General features: G+C 42.1%; 1 protein-coding gene across 3 annotated transcripts; it reads right to left on the bottom strand.

The window, feature by feature from the left end:
- Positions 1 to 156: 156 nt before the first annotated feature.
- zgc:158263 (ceramide kinase family protein) lies at positions 157 to 14,479 on the bottom strand. Of its 3 annotated transcripts, none has more exons than XM_046366138.1 (13): positions 13,903 to 14,479; positions 12,835 to 12,933; positions 11,565 to 11,702; positions 11,088 to 11,216; positions 10,809 to 10,872; positions 10,383 to 10,528; positions 10,036 to 10,110; positions 9,208 to 9,360; positions 7,069 to 7,174; positions 5,734 to 5,837; positions 5,251 to 5,480; positions 4,757 to 5,043; positions 157 to 1,977 (listed from the first exon to the last, which is right to left on the bottom strand). In XM_046366138.1, exons 1-13 carry the CDS (start codon positions 14,027 to 14,029, stop codon positions 1,857 to 1,859), a joined length of 1,779 nt encoding a protein of 592 aa, XP_046222094.1. In that variant the 5' UTR covers positions 14,030 to 14,479; the 3' UTR covers positions 157 to 1,856. The 3 variants fall into 3 exon arrangements, with proteins under 3 accessions (XP_046222094.1, XP_046222096.1, XP_046222097.1); XM_046366140.1 differs by having other exon boundaries at positions 5,251 to 5,447; positions 13,903 to 14,478; XM_046366141.1 differs by lacking the exon at positions 13,903 to 14,479 and adding an exon at positions 13,174 to 13,311.
- Positions 14,480 to 18,737: the final 4,258 nt, after the last annotated feature.

The following is an 18,737-nucleotide window of genomic DNA, read 5'->3' as shown; positions in this document are numbered from 1 at the left end:
ATTTTGTAGTTTCACACACTACAAAGGGTAAAGAGTGCGAGAAAAGCACGAAACAGTCAGACAGACTGTAAAAGGTATGGGTGTTGCTGGTGCAGAGGAGTCAGGCACAGGACAGCAGAGATAAGTAATAAAAGTAACTTTACTCAAAATGACCAAATACATGTAGTAATACCAAGCCCACACAATAGGACCGAAATACAGAAAACAAACACGCACAAAAACCATGGGGAAAACAGAGGGTTAAATAATGAACATGTAATTGGGGAATTGAAACCAGGTGTGTAAAACAAAGACAAAACAAATGGAAAATGAAAAGTGGATCTGCGATGGCTAGAAGGCCGGTGACGTCGACCGCTGAACCCCCGCCCGAACAAGGAGAGGGACCGACTTGGGCGGAAGTCGTGAGACAGACAGGTTCTTGGTGCTATGTTAATGCCTGTGAGGCTGTGTTCCAAAACACAGTGAGAGCCTGAGCAGAGGAGATAACCCACTGGGGAATAACTGGTTGAATTAACATTGTTTCCATGTAATGTCTACTGAATAAATATATGTGATGACGTTGAATCAATGTGTAAAACTGATTGGATTTGCAAAAACTCAAAGTAAGGGCATTTACATTTTTTTACCTAACTTTTTACCTTAATCCTATGTTATTGTGAAATGTTCAGTTGATTTCATGTTGAATTCACATTAGTTGACAACTCAACAAAATTTTAATCTAAACGTTGTACTGACTTCTGTGCCCGGTGGGAAGAGTGCAAACCATGACCCAGCAAGGTAGAAAGTTCTCCACTGTCTACTCAAATCCCCCCTTTGAAAATCACGTAGTTGTCTTTAACCAAAATGAAATCATATTGGGATATAATCAGATAACACCATCCAAATTTGCAAAGTCTCTTTTCTAAACTAGAAGCCTGACCAATTATATTTCCATCTACTGTTCCTACATTTCTATCACTCAGTCCAGGCTTGCTCTAGGCGTAAGTTGCTCCGCTGTGATTGGCTGATGACTGACACTATTCTCTGTTCCTCTCTTTCCAGGTATATGGGCCAGCTCTGAGTATTCCTTCACTCTACAGCCCACACACACACACACACACACTCACACTCACACTCACACTCACACTCACACTCACACTGCTCCAGTCATTTCAACAATAAACAGACACAGACTGACTGACTGACTTCTGGGGCTGGAAGCGCCAGAGGAAGGAGAAGGACTGAAAGAACCCAAATGTATGCTACTACCTTAACAATGACAATGGCTGATTCATCAAGCTGCACTGAATGGAATGTTTGTTTGTTGGTTCATCTGCCCTGCTTCTCTGCTACTTAGATCAACACTGTGCTTCAAGGAGATGATCTTAAGGTTCAAGAAAAACGGGTTTGTCCTATTGTATACATACAAAGCCACATATTCCTCAGGTAAATGTCATTGTTAAGCCAGAGGGATGTCAGTTCTACGGTAAACAATAAGTCATGTGGAAGCTCGACATTCTGCAGAGTAAAAAGGTGTGTACATTTATTAGGTCTTCAATTGTTGTGTGTACAACATTTTCATAACTGCAAAAAACTGCTTAAGTGAACATAACATGTTAACAGAAGACGTCATAGAAGATGTCATAGGCTACTGGCATAAAGGCATTTTATGTAGAAACAAGTATTCCTATAACTGCCTTCATATTCAAACCTCCATCTTAAGACTTAGGTATTGAAATATTCACACTGGAAACAGAAAGGAAGCCATTTCATTGGTCGTACCCGGCAAAATCATTTATTCCAATCATTAATGTCGTCATCTCTGGCATAGTGTTTTTCTCTGCAAGTAGTGTGAATGGACCCTAACACAGCCTTCCTTAGTTGTTGAGGACACATCTCCCTTTGCAGTTCCTGTGTCCGTCTTGGCACTTCCTGGTGGGAGTGGCTGATCCGTCCTCAATGCCCCGGGCATACAGACGCACCAGCTGACCATGAACCCTGGGAAGGAGAGAGAGGGGGAGGGAAGGAAGGAACAGGACAACAAGAGAAATGAGGACAGAGTGTTAGGATCGTGCTGATCCTAACAATACTGTGCTGGCTCAAAAAAAAAATTTCTCACAAAGTTCTTTCCAGCACGATTTCAGCTACTATGGTGTATGAATTACCAGGCCAGAGAAATACAACACTGCTCAGCTCAGTAGTGCCCTCAATAGTGTCCTGACGTAATAATGTTTTATTACATAAAACTAGAGGGGGAGAGGCGATTCTGGAATATGTCCCTGGATTCATCCGATGGTATTGAGAAGTTTACCACATCAGTTGCCGGACTCATTAATAAGTGCATCGACAACATAGTCCTCACAGTAACTATACATACATATCCCAACCAAAAGCCATGGATTACAGGCAAAATCCACACTGAGCTAAAGGCTAGTGGGGTTGGGTTAAATGTGGATGACACATTTCGGTTTAATGCATTCAGTTGTGCAACTGACTAGGTATATCCCTTCCCTAGAGCTGCTGCTTTCAAGGAGCGAGACACTAATCTGGACGCTTCAAAGAAATCCTGATATGACCTCTGACGAGCCATTAAAACAGGCAAAGCATCAATACAGGACTAAAATCGAATCCTACAGCGCCGTCTATCACGGATTACAAAGGGAAACCCAGCCGTGAGCTGCCTAGTGATGTGAACCTACCCAAATGCCTTCTGTCGAGGCAAGCGACACTGAATCATGCATGAGAGCACCAGCTGTTCCGGAGGACTGTGTGATCACGCTCTCCGTAGCCGATGTGAGTAAGACCTTTAAACAGGTTAACATTCACAAAGCTGCAGGGCCAGATGGATTATCAGGATGCGTATTCAGAGCAAGCACTGACCAGCTGGCAAGTGTCTTCACTCACATTTTCTACCCTCTCCCTGACCCAGTCTTTAATAACTACATGTTTCAAGCAGACCACCATAGTCCCTGTGCCCAGGAACGCCAAGGTAAACTGTCTAAATGACTATTGCCCTGCAGCACTCACATCTGTAGCCATGAAATGCTTTGAAAGACTGGTCATGGCTCACATCAACACCATAATCCCAGACACCCTCAACCCACTCCAATTCACATACCGCCCCAACAGATCCACAGATGATGCAATCTCTATTGCATTCCACACTGTCCTCTCCCACCTGGACAAGAGGGACACCTGGGTGTGAGTGCTGTTCATTGACTACAACTCAGTGTTTAATACTATAGTGCCCTCTAAGCTCATCATAAGGATCCTGGGACTGAACACCTCCCTCCAACTGGATCCTGGACTTGATGATGGGCCGCCCTCAGGTGGTGAGGGTAGGCGACAATACATCCGCCACACTGACCAGTAACACGGGGGGCCCTCAGAGGTGCGTGCTTAGTCCCCTCCTGTACACCCTGTTCAACCATGACTATCATTAGGTTTGCTGACAACACAACGTTATCACAGACGACTATGAGACAGCCTATTGGGAGGAGGTCAGAGACCTGGCAGTGTGGTGCCAGGACAACAACCTCTCCCTCAACGTCAGCAAGACAAAGGAGTTGATCATGGAATGGGTCGGGAGATTTAAGTTCCTCGGTGTACACATCGCTTAGGATCTATCACGGTCCACACACACCAACACAGTCGTGAAGAGGGCACGACAACTCCTCTACACCCTCAGGAGGCTGACCAGATTATGCATGGGCCCTCAGATCCACAAAGTTCTACAACTGCACCATTGAGAGCATCTTGACTGGCTGCATCACCGCTTGGTATGGCAACTGCTTGGAATTTGACTGCAAGGCACTACAGAGGGTAATGCGTATGGCCCATTACGTTGCCTAGTCACTTTATTTCTGATTTTATGTACATATCTACCTCAAGTTACATCGTACCCTTGCACGTCAACCCGTGTATATAGCAAATTTATCGTAACCCATGTATTTATTATTACGTGTTATTACTTTTCTATTATTTATTTATTTTCTTTCTATGCATTGTTGGAAAGGGCCTGTAAATAAGCATTTCTCTGTTTAGTCTACACCTGTTGTTTATGAAGCAAGAGACAAATCAAATTTGATTTGATTTTAAGCAAGGGTCAACTCCGAGGTTTAGTATGGGGGCCAATGAGAGACTGTCAAATTTGGTCAAGATAAAAGTGAATAACCATTTTGATAGGTGAGGCTTATTTTTTTGAATAGAAGTTTCATAATGCTTGGTTTGTTACGAGTGTACTGATATGACATTCTCGTAACTTTTAGAAAAACAATTTTATATTGGAGTTGTACCTGTTGTTCACACGTGTTATTCCCCCTCATTGGCTAGAATGTTCCCACCTGATCTGGCCTCCTCCTGCCTGCCTTTTGCCTTTGCGGACATACATTTCCATTTTTAGAGCGGTCAGTCTACCATCTTGTTAAAATAATAGATCTCAAACCCTGTGTGTTTACTCTAGAGACTTCCTGTTTTTTTGCATGGGCTGCGTCACAGTCCACTGCGTCACAGTCCAAACTCCTTTATCGGTCGTTCGCAGATAGGCTATTGTCAGCCCCTGTGTTTGTCACACATGAGAGGATGCCAAAATAGTTACTTTTCACATAATTGTCTGTCTACTCTGAACAGTTTGAGCTAGACTTTGAGTCAAGAGGGTTAAAGGGGTAGTAGAGTCTCCAGATAATGCCTAAAGCAGACTACTAAATGTACACTGAATCTTTAATGTCAGGTCAGACAATAATTCGTGATTTACATGATCTGATGAGTCATCCCTTACTTGCAGGAGATCTCAGTGTGAGGCAGTATCTCTCCGTCACAGTTCCACACAGACACTGTCGGAGCCTTACTGCAGCACAAACCACACAGGAAGTCTTTCTGCCCTCGCTCCTCTCCTCTTTCTACCAGGTGCTTGTGGGAACCGCTTCGGCTTGGTCTCTTTCCTTCCTCCGTCATCCCTCCATCATTCACTCTCTCCCGCTCTTCATCCCTGTCCTCCTCTTCTCCGGTAGGGAGAGAAAAGCGTACTGCCTTCACTCGGTGAACGTCCACGAACGGCAAGTCAAACTAAAATACAGCAGATAGGAAAGACATTTTATGCATCTATTGAAATATTTCTGTCTCAGATAAATGATATTTCCATACTGCAGTGCAGTACTTGAAACCTGGCAAGCCAGTCCACGTACAATAGAAATGTAGCTAGCAATCATGGCTGCAGAGGTTGGATTTTTAGTCTGGCTACATTTCTTGTGGCCTCGCTGAGGTGGTCTTCACCTGGTCCTGTGTGCTGGTGTGTCTGTGTAGGAAGGTAAGGAACCCTAAGGGGTGTGTGTCCCGTACGATGATCAGGTCACCTGTCCCATCGGCCAGGTGTGCGGAGGGGGACAGGCCCAGGGGACTGCGAGGACAGGAGCTGGACATACAGGTGAGGGACACAGCCCTGAACCGGCCCTCCACACTCACCCACTCACCTGCAGCACGGGGCAGAGAGAGCAGAGGAAGTTCTGTGACACAACAGGGTTTGAACCCTGCTCTCCAGCATGCCACAAGACTGTTAGCCCACTGAGCTAAAGCCAAGGCATTAACTCTGAGAGCTAACATAAGACTTCCAGTATCAGGCAAAGTTACTCACCACCACAGTGTGGTTCATTGAACCACCTCCATGCATTACATCGGATGTGTGTAGACTGGGTGTACACTGTGTGTAGACTTTAGTGTCTGTGTAGACTTTTTATAGACTGTTTGTACTGGCCTTACCCTCAGTGTCACTGCTGAATTGACTGAAGTGGGAGCTGTAGAGGGAACTAGCACCTGGAGAGTGGGGGAACAGTCTCTCTGTGCCTTTAGAACACACACTGCACCTGGAACACACAGATGTTACTTACCCTACATTATTCATCTCATATGCATATGTATATACTGTACTCTACATCATCGACTGCATCCTTATGTAACACATGTATCACTAGCCACTTTAACTATGCCACTTTGTTTACTTTGTCTACACACTCATCTCATATGTATATACTGTACTCGATACCATCTACTGTATGCTGCTCTGTACCATCACTCATTCATATATCCTTATGTACATGTTCCTTATCCCCTTACACTGTGTATAAGACAGTAGTTTTGGAATTGTTAGATTACTTGTTGGTTATCACTGCATTGTCGGAACTAGAAGCACAAGCATTTCGCTACACTCGCATTTAACATCTGCTAACCATGTGTATGTGACAAATAAAATTTGATTTGATTTGATTTGATTTACCAACTATTACCTGTTTTACATGTGACATAGGTATAGTGTAAAATACTCAGTGATATAACAACAGCACATGTTCCTGACAGCCATACATTCCATTCATATGTGTATCATCATCTCGCACTCCCTTGGGGGTAACTATCCATCTCATACAAAAAGAGTCTGTCAAAGACACTGTACTGTAGCATCTCACAGTCCCTTACACTCCCTCACAGATCGTGGGGCAGTTATTTCAGACAAAAGACATTGGGTATAGTCTTTCACAGAGGTAGGCTACACTCTTCACAGGCACCAGTGTCTCTATCCTCTCCCAAGGAGGTGCTGTCTCTCCTTTCTTCCGGATCAGCTTGCTCTACGTTGGCATGGAAACTGCCCTCCTTAAGGTACAGATGTACACCCAACACCAGGGTCTCTGTTGCAGGTGGAAGTGACTGTAACTGAGTGAATTGAGGCTGTGTCACTTTCGCCTTTGATGATGTATCCTAGCTCCCAGAACAGTTTCTCCCCACTGGACTGGGATGGTTGAGGTACCATGGAATCAAGGTCAATTATTTTCTTTCAGGACCTTATATTTGAGATGGGTAGCGATATCAGAACCCCCTCTGTTACCATCAGCGAGTTGTTAATGCTAAGCTTATCAATATGTGGTCAAGAACGCACTCTCTCAATCAGAGGAGCATGTGCAACTTCTTTAACAGATAAAGAGGACCGTCCTTTCCTTCGTCCCTTGATCAGCCTCATCTGCTGTAACTACCAGTTTGTTGTTTTGGATCTTTGTACCAGGCAGTGAGTGTCTTTATTCTCTAAGAAATATAGTTAGTAGTTACCCAGAGAGGCAGCGTGTATTGTCCCTGGGGCTGGATAGCTGGGAGTCTGCTGGTAGGTACTGAATTACGCCTGCATAGCTCCTGTTACTTAGGTACACCATAGCACCTGGGGGGAAGAGTAGGGTTAGCAGCCATCATATGTCTCGAACTCATACTGTAAACACATGGAGACCGAAACACACAGAGGGAGAGAGGATAGATTTTATCTAATAATTAGTATGTAATATATATATATATATATATATATATATATACATACACCAGTCCAATGTTTGGACACACCTACTCATTCCAGGATTTTAAAAAAATGTATTACCATTTTTTACATTATTGACTAATAGTGAAGTAAAACATATAGGATTATGTAGTACCCCAAAAAGTGTTAAACAAATCAAATATACATTCTTGGCATTCTCTCAACCTGCTTCATGAGGTAGTCACCTGGAATGCAGGGGTGGTATACAGAAGATAGCCCTATTCGGTAAAAGTACATATTATGGCATGAATAGCTCAAATAAGCAAAGAGAAATGACAGTCAATTATTACTTTAAGACATGAAGGTCAGTCAATGCGGGGAGAATTTCAAGAACTTTGAAAGTTTCTTCAAGTGCAGTCGCAAAAACCATCAAGCACTATGATGAAACTGGCTTTCATGAGGACCGCCACAGGAAATGAAAACCCAGAGTTACCTCTGCTGCAGAGAACAAGTTCATTAGAGTTAACTGCACCTCAGATTTTAGCCCAAATAAATGCTTCACAGAGTTCAAGTAACAGACACAACATCAAGTGTTCAGAGGAGACTGCGGGAATCAGGTCTTCATGGTCAAATTGCTGTGAAGAAACCACTACTAAAGGACACCAATAATAAGAGACTTGCTTGGACCAAGAAACATGAGCAATGGACATTAGACTGGTGGAAATCTGTCCTTTGGTCTGATGAGTCCAAATTTGAGATTTTTTGTTGCCATGTCTTTATGAGATGCAGAGTAGGTGAATGGATGATCTCCGCATGTGTGGTTCCCACGGTGAAGCATGGAGGAGGAGGTGTGATGGTGCTTTGCTGGCGACACTGTCAGTGATTTATTTAGATTTCAAGGCATATTTAACGAGCATGAATACTACAGGATTTTGCAGCGATACGCCATCCCATCTGGTTTGCGCTTAGTGGGACTATCATTTTTTTTTTCAACAGGACAATGACCCAATGCACCTCCAGGCTGTGTAAAGGCTATTTGACCAAGATGGAGAGTGAGGGAGTGCTGCATCAAATGGCATGGCCTCCATAATCACCTCACCTCACCCAATTGAGATGGTTTGGGATGAGTTATACTGCAGAGTGAAGGAAAAGCAGCCAACAAGTTCTCAGCATATGTGAGAACTCCTTCAAGACTGTTGGAAAAGCATTCCTCATGAAGCTGGTTGAGAGAATACCAAGAGTGTGCAAAGCTGTCATCAAGGCAAAGGGTGGCTACTTTGAAGAATCTAAAATCTAAAATACGTTTTGATTTGTTTAACACTTTTTTTTGGTTATTTCATAGTTTTGATGTCTTCACTATTATTCTACAATGTAGAAAATAGTAAAAATAAGGAAAACCCCTTGAATGAGTAGGTGTGTTAACTTTTGACTGGTACTGTATATATTTGAATATTCTGTCTTGATACAGCTTGACACTGTCTTGATACAGCATAATAGACATAACTTATTTCTTAGAGCTTATCCTTTAAAGGGATACGTAGGGATTTTGGCAATAGGTCCCTTTATCTACTTCTCCGGAGTCAGATGAACTCATGGATTCCCATTTTATGTCTCTGTGTCCAGTATGAAGGATGTTAGAGGCAGTTTCGTGAGCCAATTCAATGAAATCCCGAATTACCAATCCCTTTAAGAAGTATTGCAGTAACAACTCAATATAATGACGTGTCTCTGTTTTAGGTTACATTCCATATAATTGAGTCACATTCCATATACAGTTTAACTTAATTGTCCTGTCTGTGAGGCACCATCTATGATATGTCTGCAATATTAGAACACTCAGCTTCGCTTCGTACATAGTGACCGCATCACATTGTGCCAATAATCACATGAATGCAAACCTCCTCAACAAGTATTATTGCTTTAATTTTCCATTACATATGTACCTGAGTAGTCATATCTGAGAGGCCCCATCCAGCGGTGTCTCTCGCTCTCAGCCAGCACGTCACCATAGAACCCGTACCCCACCAGAGACACAGAGTAACGCACCAGAGACGAGCAATGGTGGACAGAACACACATCCAGAGGCTGAGAGTCTCCTGCAATGGTTTGTGGGAAGGTGAAGGACAAGGAGGGTTTAGAGGGGTGTCAAACTCATTTTGCCCCGGGGGCCGCATTCGTTCTTCAACGAGGTCCAGAGGGCCGCGCTGAAAATGCGTTATATTTCCTCAGAGTCAATCAAATATAACTAGTCTCTATCCATCATTTTGGGAGTTTTCTATTATTCCCTGACTCTCTAGCTTTCCTTTCAGAGATTATTAGTGAGCTGGAAAGTCAAACTGTAAGTTCAATTATCATTTCTGCACAGATGCGATTTGATTTGAGTCATTTTAAAGGATATTAAGTTTGTTTCCCCTCCCCCCAAAAAATATTTCATTTAAAAAATGTGTTTTACTCAAACGACCGCGGGTTGGTTTGGACCCCCTTGTGGGCCGGATCCAGCCAGCGAGCCTTATGTTTGACACCCCTAGTTTAGATCATGATTTTGAATATTGGCATGAACATCACAACTCTGCCCCTGTAAAATGATGCTGCTGCTTATGACTGCCGAAATGGTTGCATATGGCTCCAGTAAAGCGATTCTGTTTAGTTGGCTAAAATGATTTTAAGTGACACCAGAGCTATAGATACTGTATAACAAAGTCAACTACAATGTCATCTAAAAATGTGTTATTATGTTTTAATAAATGTGTTCATTTATGATCATATCTCACCAATGATAATGTGCAGAGCAGAGGTCACTGGGTCGTTGACTCCCACAGTGGCGAAACACACACAGTCTGTAGAGCCTGAGGAGAGAACACACAGACTCATATCAGTCTCATATAGGACACAACTCTATAGTCAGGTTGAATCTTAAGTCTTAAGTCTTTCAAGATTCCTTGTGTCCTCCCTCCTCTCCGCCTCCTCAAAACTTCAGGAGGACACGAAGAGAACATACACTTCCTTCTGCAGTTTTGAGGAGGTGGGAGAAGATGTGAGGAGAGATGCAAGAACGTGAGTCATAAATGTTTATATCAACCAAATGCCTTTAATTTTTTACCAATAATGTCTATCTCACCTGCAGGAATGATGCCAATGTGAAGATCACATGATTGTAGCGTTACGGAGGGGTCATGCTCCGATAGCCCTGCCTCCTGCAGTGTTCGGCCAATAACACCGTGCAGCAGCTCATTGAAAATTCCGTCCCCGCCCACACACACCACACTGAGGTAGAGACAAACATTAACAGTCAGTGATGTGATTAAATCCAATCCCAGGTATGTGCAAAATGGCCTCCTATTGCGTACACAGTGCACTACTTTTGACCAGAACCCACCATAGGGCTCTGGTCAAAAGTAGTACACTATATAGTGAATAGGGTGCCAAATAGTAGACTTACGGGACATACCCCCAGTTTAATATTATTAACAGATTGTTTTGTGTGGATCTGACTGGCTGCCATAGTGTTACTGTTTACATGACAACATTGTAATGTCTGACGTACCCATCGAAACCAGTCAGGTCTTTCTTCAGTATGTGGTCTCTCGCCTGGTTGGCGCGTTCTGTCACTAAATGACAAAAACAAATCAGCATTTTTAGAAACACAGCAATAGACCATGTTATATGAGCATAATCATGCCAATATCACGCCAATATCAACACACACTGCAGTTTTCAATGCACCTTCTATAGACAAAACACAAAATACACTTAACTACCAGTTATACCAGTTGAAGTAAGTCGCAGAATTTTCGGCATGACTATTGTCTCACACGGGTCTCACCTACAACATGAGAGCTGATACCTGCCAGCTCAAACAGTGGGGCCACGAGAGAGTGATAGATCTGCCTCCCTTGTTTCTTTCCTCCAAACGGGTTGATGAACACCAACAGCCTGTGAGGACGAGAGGGGCCTGGGAGAGGAGATGAGAGGTTGGACAGATCGGTAGAAAGAGAGCAAATTAAAGGAAAAGTAGAGGCAGACAGGAGGAAACATGAGAAACGACAGAAGGCAGACATTCACACTACATAAGCATGTGTAAATAAAAGTATGCCTGTGTTTATGAGCCATAAAGTCAGGCTACATAGTGGATTATATGTAGTGGATAAGTACGAATGCCCACAAGGGACATCCTACTACAATGTTAATACTGGAGGACATGATCTTGCATTGCCTTTGAACCTAAGGGAATAAATACAGTTGAATTGTTACATTTTATTTAATTGGTGTCCTTTCTCGGGACAAGTGACATTATCCTTACTGTGTGTTTTGAGGGCAATCCTCAGCTGGGTCATCCACTGGTCTCTGAGGTCCCTACTGGGACAGCAGAACTGGGTCCTGCCCAGGCGCCATAACAACCCATAGGGACTACCGCTGCTGCTGCGTTTCACATAGAACACTGCAGAACAGGACACACAGTCAGGAGGGGGAGAAAGAGAGAGATTTCCCTCACATTACACAGACCCACAATGAATGTAAAAACAAATCCAATTTTGATAAACTCCCATATCTATTGGGTGAAATACCACAGTGTGACATCACAGCAGCAAGATTTGTGACCTGTTGCCACAAGAAAAGGGCAACCAGTGAAGAACAAATGAAACCCATATTTATGTTTATTTTCCCTTCTGTATTTTAACAATTTGCACATTGTTACAACACTGTACATAGCCATAATATTTTGTGGGTGTAATGTTTACTGTTAATTTCTGATTGTTTATTTAACTTTAGCTTATAATCTATTTCGCTTGCTTTGGCAATGTAAACGTACAGTATGTGTCCCATGCCAATAAAGCCCTTTGAATTGAGAGAGTCAGCCAGAGAGAGCAAGAAAGATCAATCAAAATAAACCAAATTACAACACAGTCAAAATAAAAGTACCTTACCGACTGGGAGACACAAAGCACAAGCACAAAGCAAAATGCTGTGCTATCTGGCCCTAAATCGACAGTACACCATGGCAAACCATTTGACCGTGGTTACTGATCAGAACCTTTAGAAAAACCTTGACAAAGTACAGGCTCAGTGAGCACAACCTTGCCACGGAGAAGGATAGACACAGGAAAACCTGTCTCCCTGTAGAAGAAAGGCTGTGCAACCACTGCACCACAGTAGAACCTGAGATAGAGCTGCATTTCCTGACAAAACAATTAGTGTCCTTTCCCCAAATTTGAAAGCTTTTATTCAAGGTTTCAAAGACCTCTCTGATGAGAATAGGTTACCTGTCCTGTTGGGGGAAGATGCAGAGAGCTGTGCATTGGCAGTGCCCTACATTGCTGCCTGCCATAAAATGAGGGACAGTGTCTGACAGACCAACCTGCACATGTCCTCTATGCCATTATTATTGTCATTGTCCATTGTCTGGTTATTTTTACCCTTGATTATTGTTGTTACTGATTATCCCATTGACTCTTTATATGGACATTTTACTGACTTTCCCCCCTACAAAGAACTTGTTTTAGTTGGAATTTTTATTGTGTTTAATATTGGCCTCGCTCATGTCTCTGACCTGGGGTAGTAACATAACTCACCTGTGAATTCTCTGTCTGTGTCTTCAGCTACTGACCTCTGGGGTAGAACCTGCACACGCCCTACCTCCACACCAATAACCTCAGATACTGGTACTGAAACTGTGATCACAGACAGACAGACAGACAGACACACACCATTATGATATTTTGCCTTTAAAGGTGCAATATGCAGAAATTGCCTAGTTCGACTAATTTTAATTGGTGACAAAACAAGCAGTAATTGTGTACATAATCATTGTACCATCTAAACCGCTGTGAAATTACTTTTACATAACCATTTTCAGCTGTTTGAAGCTGGTGTACAAAACCGAAAGTAAAAGAGCAAAAAACGAAACTTACTGCAATAGGTAACTTTTTGAGTGACCCTACCAAATTCACGTGCTTCACAACGGTTTAGATGGTACAATGAACTGAAATTAGGAAAACTATTAGTATATTAGCAACCAGGAAATGGCAGAGCGATTTCTGCATAATGCACCTTTAAGAATGGGAAGCATAGAAATATCACACATAGAACATATTTACCACTTCTTAGACTTGCTTTAAATTAAAATGGCAGATCTATAGCTCATATTTCTATGTGAATTTGATCGGGTCGCCCGAAAAGCTTTAACCTAATAAGGCTCATGTGACTCTTGATTTGTGTGTGTACTGTGCATGTGTTTTCTTTGTTTTGACCGTGTTAAATTATCTGTAAATTTGTGTTTCGTGTTGGTGCTGTATAACTTGTCCCTAAGACAGGTTTGGTGACTTTCTTTTAGTGTCGGATTGAACACATTCGCTCTACTTACAAGCATTGGTAACGCTGGTGTGATGGAATCATACCATATGAGGCTACTCATGTGTTCCTTTTATTTCCTTTAATCTCAGAGTGAAAGAGATTGTTGTGCAGTTATTACCAGGCAATTTCAGATTAAATCCTATATAAATCTTATATAAGCCTAGCCTATATACAATTTTATTTTAACGAAATGTATATAATGAAATGTGCGCATTAAAAAAAGAGAGCGAGTCGCATAGATGCCGTGCATGATGAAAGTGATTGATACAAGGATAAAAGGCACTCACCGGTCTTCTTATCGCGGTTCTTCTTATCAAGCTCAGTCCAGTTGAGGTGCCAGCCAGTAAGTGCTGCCCGGTAACGTTTCTTACCGACCCATAGACTGGACTCCAACCGTACTGGATCTACGTCCATACTACATGTATCTCTATAAACATATATGGAGAACTACAATCCTGTCTATCTCACTATCGCAGAAGAATATCGGCAAGGGTAAAACAACGTGTCCTACACATTACTCCAATAATTCCATGCAATTGATGAACTCTCAAGATAACAGCTCCATTCTAAGAACAATGTCTCGTTATCTTTTTTATTTAAATGTAACCTCTATTTAACTAGGCAAGTCAGTTAAGAACAAATTGTTATTTACAATGACGGCCTACATCTTAAGTGTTGTCCAGATACCATAACGCTCTGATAAGACCAATAAGATAGGGAACTAGACCCGCCAGCAAAACTTCTCAGTATCTGTAAAGTCCTTCCCTTTACAGTAACAAGTTTGTCTGTGACAGGTAGGCCACTGTTCTAAAAGAAATATCCAAAAATATCCACCCCTCCCTCATCTCTCACCTATCTGCAACATTTGCATGCTGCTCTCTGATTGGATGTTGAAACCTGCAGGTTTATTCACTGCAGGTTCATTCGCATAAATTGTCATGTCAAAATATTGGATTCCTTTGACTCTTTAGCCACTTTTAAATGCTCTGTATGAATTAATACATTTCATAAGCCTGTTTTATTTATAAAGCCAGGTCTAGTCTTTATTGCCTAAACTGTCTGAACTTGAATGCACATTGAATTGAGAACTTGCCTATGATGTTGACTTAATAAGCCTATTTACATGTTTTAATCAACATAATACGTTGGTATTGCACTGATTATTGCCAATGATAGCAACATTTTTGAATGAGCATTGTGCATAGATTGCGGAGAGTTTTGATTTGCACTTGATTTATGGTAGCTCATCCTGCTTGCGCCAGGTCACACAGATTTCCCTGTTACATTCAATAGCTATGTTTCCATGACATTAACCACGGTACATGAAAGCTTAAGCTAAAAATGACATTTTGTGTGTATTACTTCATCGCACACTGATTTGTTGTTGTTGGTGGAAACATGCATATTTTCTTTATCCCTCCCAAAAAAGCATAATTCATTTGTTTGTACTTTCTCTTGTTTACTGTGTCATTTTTCTCACCTGTGGAATGTTGTAGGTGCCTACAGAGTTAAAAGAGCAATTCAACCAGTTTTGATAAGAGAAAACAGAACATTTGGCTCCATTGCACTCCAATAGAAAAGGGCCACGGTACCAATCACAGCCTGCCTAGCCTTTAGTGCACCCCCCTCTTGACAGCGGAGAGAAGAATGTTCATTTTAAAGTACATTTTCTGCATTTCTACACATTTTGCCATTGGGCGGAGAGAAAATTTAGCAATTTTACTCATTTTGCAATGGGACAGAGAGACATTTGCTCAATCTTAAAGTAAATGTCCTGCGATTCTACCCAATGTGCCATTACTTATGCCATGCTATCTGAGCAAGAGTGACTAACAAAATCAATGGGGCGCCCCTGGTTCTGGCCATGATTACTACAAGTTTAGATAACAAGCTAGACTAACTTACCAATCTAAATATTATTAACTGTTTAGCTGATTGAGTGACTATCAGTGACTGACAAAACAAGATTAAAACTGCTGATGCACAACCAAATTTCCAACTTGCACCTTGTGTATTCTACTATTCTAACTCTCAACGGTAAATTGAGACTCTGACGGAGTCAGATGATAATAATAATGACAAAACCAAAAAAATGGGGGTTGGGACCTGTGGTAAGGGGTGCGTGACTGGCTGCAGGGAAGTCAGGTGCAGGAGAGCAGAACTGGGCAATAACCGGAGCAGCTTAGTATGCAAAACCAACGGCACCCAGAACAACAAAACATGGGTATAAAATAACCCGTCACGAACCAGTCAGAGTGCCCAAGAACTTTACAACAAACAATTTCACACACAGACATGGGGGGAACAGAGGGTTAAATACACGACAAGTAATGAGGGAATGTAAACCAGGTGTGTATGAAAACAAGACAAAACAAATGGAAATGAAAGGTGGATCGGCAATGGCTAGAAGACCGGTGACGTCGACCACCGAACGTCGCCCGAACAAGGAGAGGAACCGACTTCGGCGGAAGTCGTGTCACCGGTTATGCTTCTTATGCCTGGAGTCGGCCCTGATACCATTATATTTGACTGTCTGTAATCTAGTACTACCACGGACTACCACCATGGAAATGTGAATTCTGTAGTCCCTCTTACTGTTCCTATTCAGTTCTCAAGTAGTGTGTGGCGACAGTAGTTACCATATGCGCCAGCCCATGCAACACGTATGAGTAAGTGAGTCTTAGGAAAGGACTGTATAGAATGAGGGTTCAGATGAATATATTTATATCATATAGCATTCCCAGAAAGCATGGCCTATTGAGTCATTATTAGTTTTACACTTAAGACATGACTCTGCCTTTGAGCTGGAGAATTTGTGAATTTTGTCTCTTGTATAATAAATTATATACATTAGTTTATACTGGATTTAGCGTACATTTTTGTTAACTGTTAGTTATGCTCCAACTTTTCCTCCATCTTGTGTCAACATCAGTTACTTTAAGTCATTTTAGTATATATTGTTTTAATGATTATTATAATTTTATGACAGGACAAGACAACCATAAGGACTGAGGACAATGTACTTAACAATACTCAAACAGACAGACAAACACACACGATACAACACATTTGGACAAGACAGTTATCATCAATGCAATGGTGTAGCCGAATACAAAAAGAAATAAGGGCAAAACTTTGATAGCTTACACTCCATGGCATTTGGAACATTTTGCCCTTCTAATAACATGTATTTGCTTTAATTAATATTGTTCAATAGAACTCTAGTCGACTTAGTTTTTAAAAAAAAGATGCCTGAAAGAACAGAGGTGTGGACTCGAGTCACATGACTTGGACTCGATATGATGACTTGCAACTCGACTTTGACTTCAACACCAATGACTCGTGACTTAATATAATAATAATAATAATATATGCCATTTAGCAGACGCTTTTATCCAAAGCGACTTACAGTCATGTGTGCATACATTCTACGTATGGGTGGTCCCGGGGATCGAACCCACTACCCTGGCGTTACAAGCGCCATGCTCTACCAACTTAACTTGTATTTGAGCCTTTTGACTCGACCTGACTTGATACCCTCCCCAAGCCCAAATATTAAAAATGATGCTATTAAAAAAAAGTGTGCAGCGCATCAACTCTTCATTTCACGGATTAGTTTGAATCGGACAGCAGCCAATCAAATTGTGCCCGCTGAGAAAAAGTTGCACGTGGCAGTGCAGAGGAACTTCGGCGGGTGAATTCAGATCGAGCCCATGGAAAGATGACCCCAAATTATTATTTTCGGATATAAAGACTATGCTGTATCAACAAAAAACGGATTGCAACTTGCAAAACATGAAGCAAGAAAATGACAGACGGAGGCGCAACAACTTCCAACTTTGTTCGACATTTGAAGCTGCACAAAGAACGCTAAGTCGTGGCTGATATAGCCAATAGCTATATCATTCATAACTTTGATAGTGTAGCATGTTGGCTAACGTAATGTAAAATTAAGGAGCCTCCACACAGTCAGTCAGTGCGGGAACGTGATCATTGCACCCAAGATTGAGCTATAACTGGTTAGGCTGTTGGTAGCCTAAATCCTGCCTAATGTTACTGCTGTTCCTAAAGCCATTGACATATGTTAGCCTACTGTGACCACACACACAGTGTGTGTGTGTGTGTGTGTGTGTTAAGGTTGGGCGATTGTGTACAAGCCTACACGGAAGCCCGAGAGACAGCTCCAAAACATTTTTTGCACCAATCTCCCCGTGTGCCACCCTCCCAAAAATGTTTTGGAGCTGTCTCTCGGGCTTCCGTCGTTGTCCCGGGCCCAGGATCCCTGCTCCTCCTGGCCATGCTGCTTGGTCCTTATTACTGAATTGTTCCAGTGGCGCTGTACTTAACCTTAATTGCCATAGGGACTTTGTACAATGGGGAAGTTGGGATATGCAAAACAAATTTCCAGTACACACTTTTGTGTAACAGGAAAAATACAAGCACACCCCAAATTATTATTATTTCTCCAGCTGTAGCTACTCCAATCCCACATGGCTAGGAGGAATCCTATTCTCGTCAAATTAACGTCAGACTTTACTTTTCGTAGCAGGTTAGGATAATTAACATTGCAGGTTAGGATAATTAGTTTAAGGTTAGAAAAAGAGTTATAGGGTTAGCTAAAATGCAAAATGTTTCTACTTTTAATGTTAATTTGACAAAAGCTGGATTCCTGCTTGGTTGGCACAGCGCAGGCTTCACGTCTGAGCTTGGGGGAGAGGGTGAACGCTGTTGCTAGCGATCAAACTTTGATTAACAATCAAACTTTACTCGGTGTGGCGGCATTGGTGTACCAAACTCACTAAAAGTGGCAGTAAAAAGCCTCTCTTGAAAAAGCCAAACCTTGACCCAGAAAATATAAAGAAGTATCAGCCTAAATCGAATCTTCCATTCCTCTCAAAAATGTTAGATAAAGCTGTTGCACAGCAACTCACTGCCTTCCTGAAGATAAACAATGTATATGAAATGCTTCAGTCTGGTTTTAGACCCCGTCATAGCACTGAGACTGCTCTTGTGAAGGTGGTAAATTACCTTTTAATGGCGTCAGACCCAGGCTCTGTATCTGTCCTCGTGCTCCTAGACATTAGTGTTGCTTTTGATACCATCGATCACCACGTACTTTTGG

This window comes from Oncorhynchus gorbuscha, linkage group LG10 (genome assembly GCF_021184085.1).
Source record: "Oncorhynchus gorbuscha isolate QuinsamMale2020 ecotype Even-year linkage group LG10, OgorEven_v1.0, whole genome shotgun sequence".
Classification (NCBI taxonomy): domain Eukaryota; kingdom Metazoa; phylum Chordata; class Actinopteri; order Salmoniformes; family Salmonidae; genus Oncorhynchus; species Oncorhynchus gorbuscha.
This window is presented reverse-complemented; position numbering and strand designations above follow the sequence as displayed.

What these genes read in the sequence shown, in the direction of transcription:
- zgc:158263 (XM_046366138.1), bottom strand. Translation starts at nt 14,029, where the DNA reads ATGGACGTAGATCCAGTACGGTTGGAGTCCAGTCTATGGGTCGGTAAG. An exon ending in GACCTGACTGGTTTCGATGG is followed by an intron (nt 10,529 to 10,808) that starts GTACGTCAGACA and finishes TCTCTACCTCAG; the next exon opens with TGTGGTGTGTGTGGGCGGGG. An exon ending in AATACACGCTGCCTCTCTGG is followed by an intron (nt 5,838 to 7,068) that starts GTAACTACTAAC and finishes TGTGTGTTCCAG; the next exon opens with GTGCAGTGTGTGTTCTAAAG.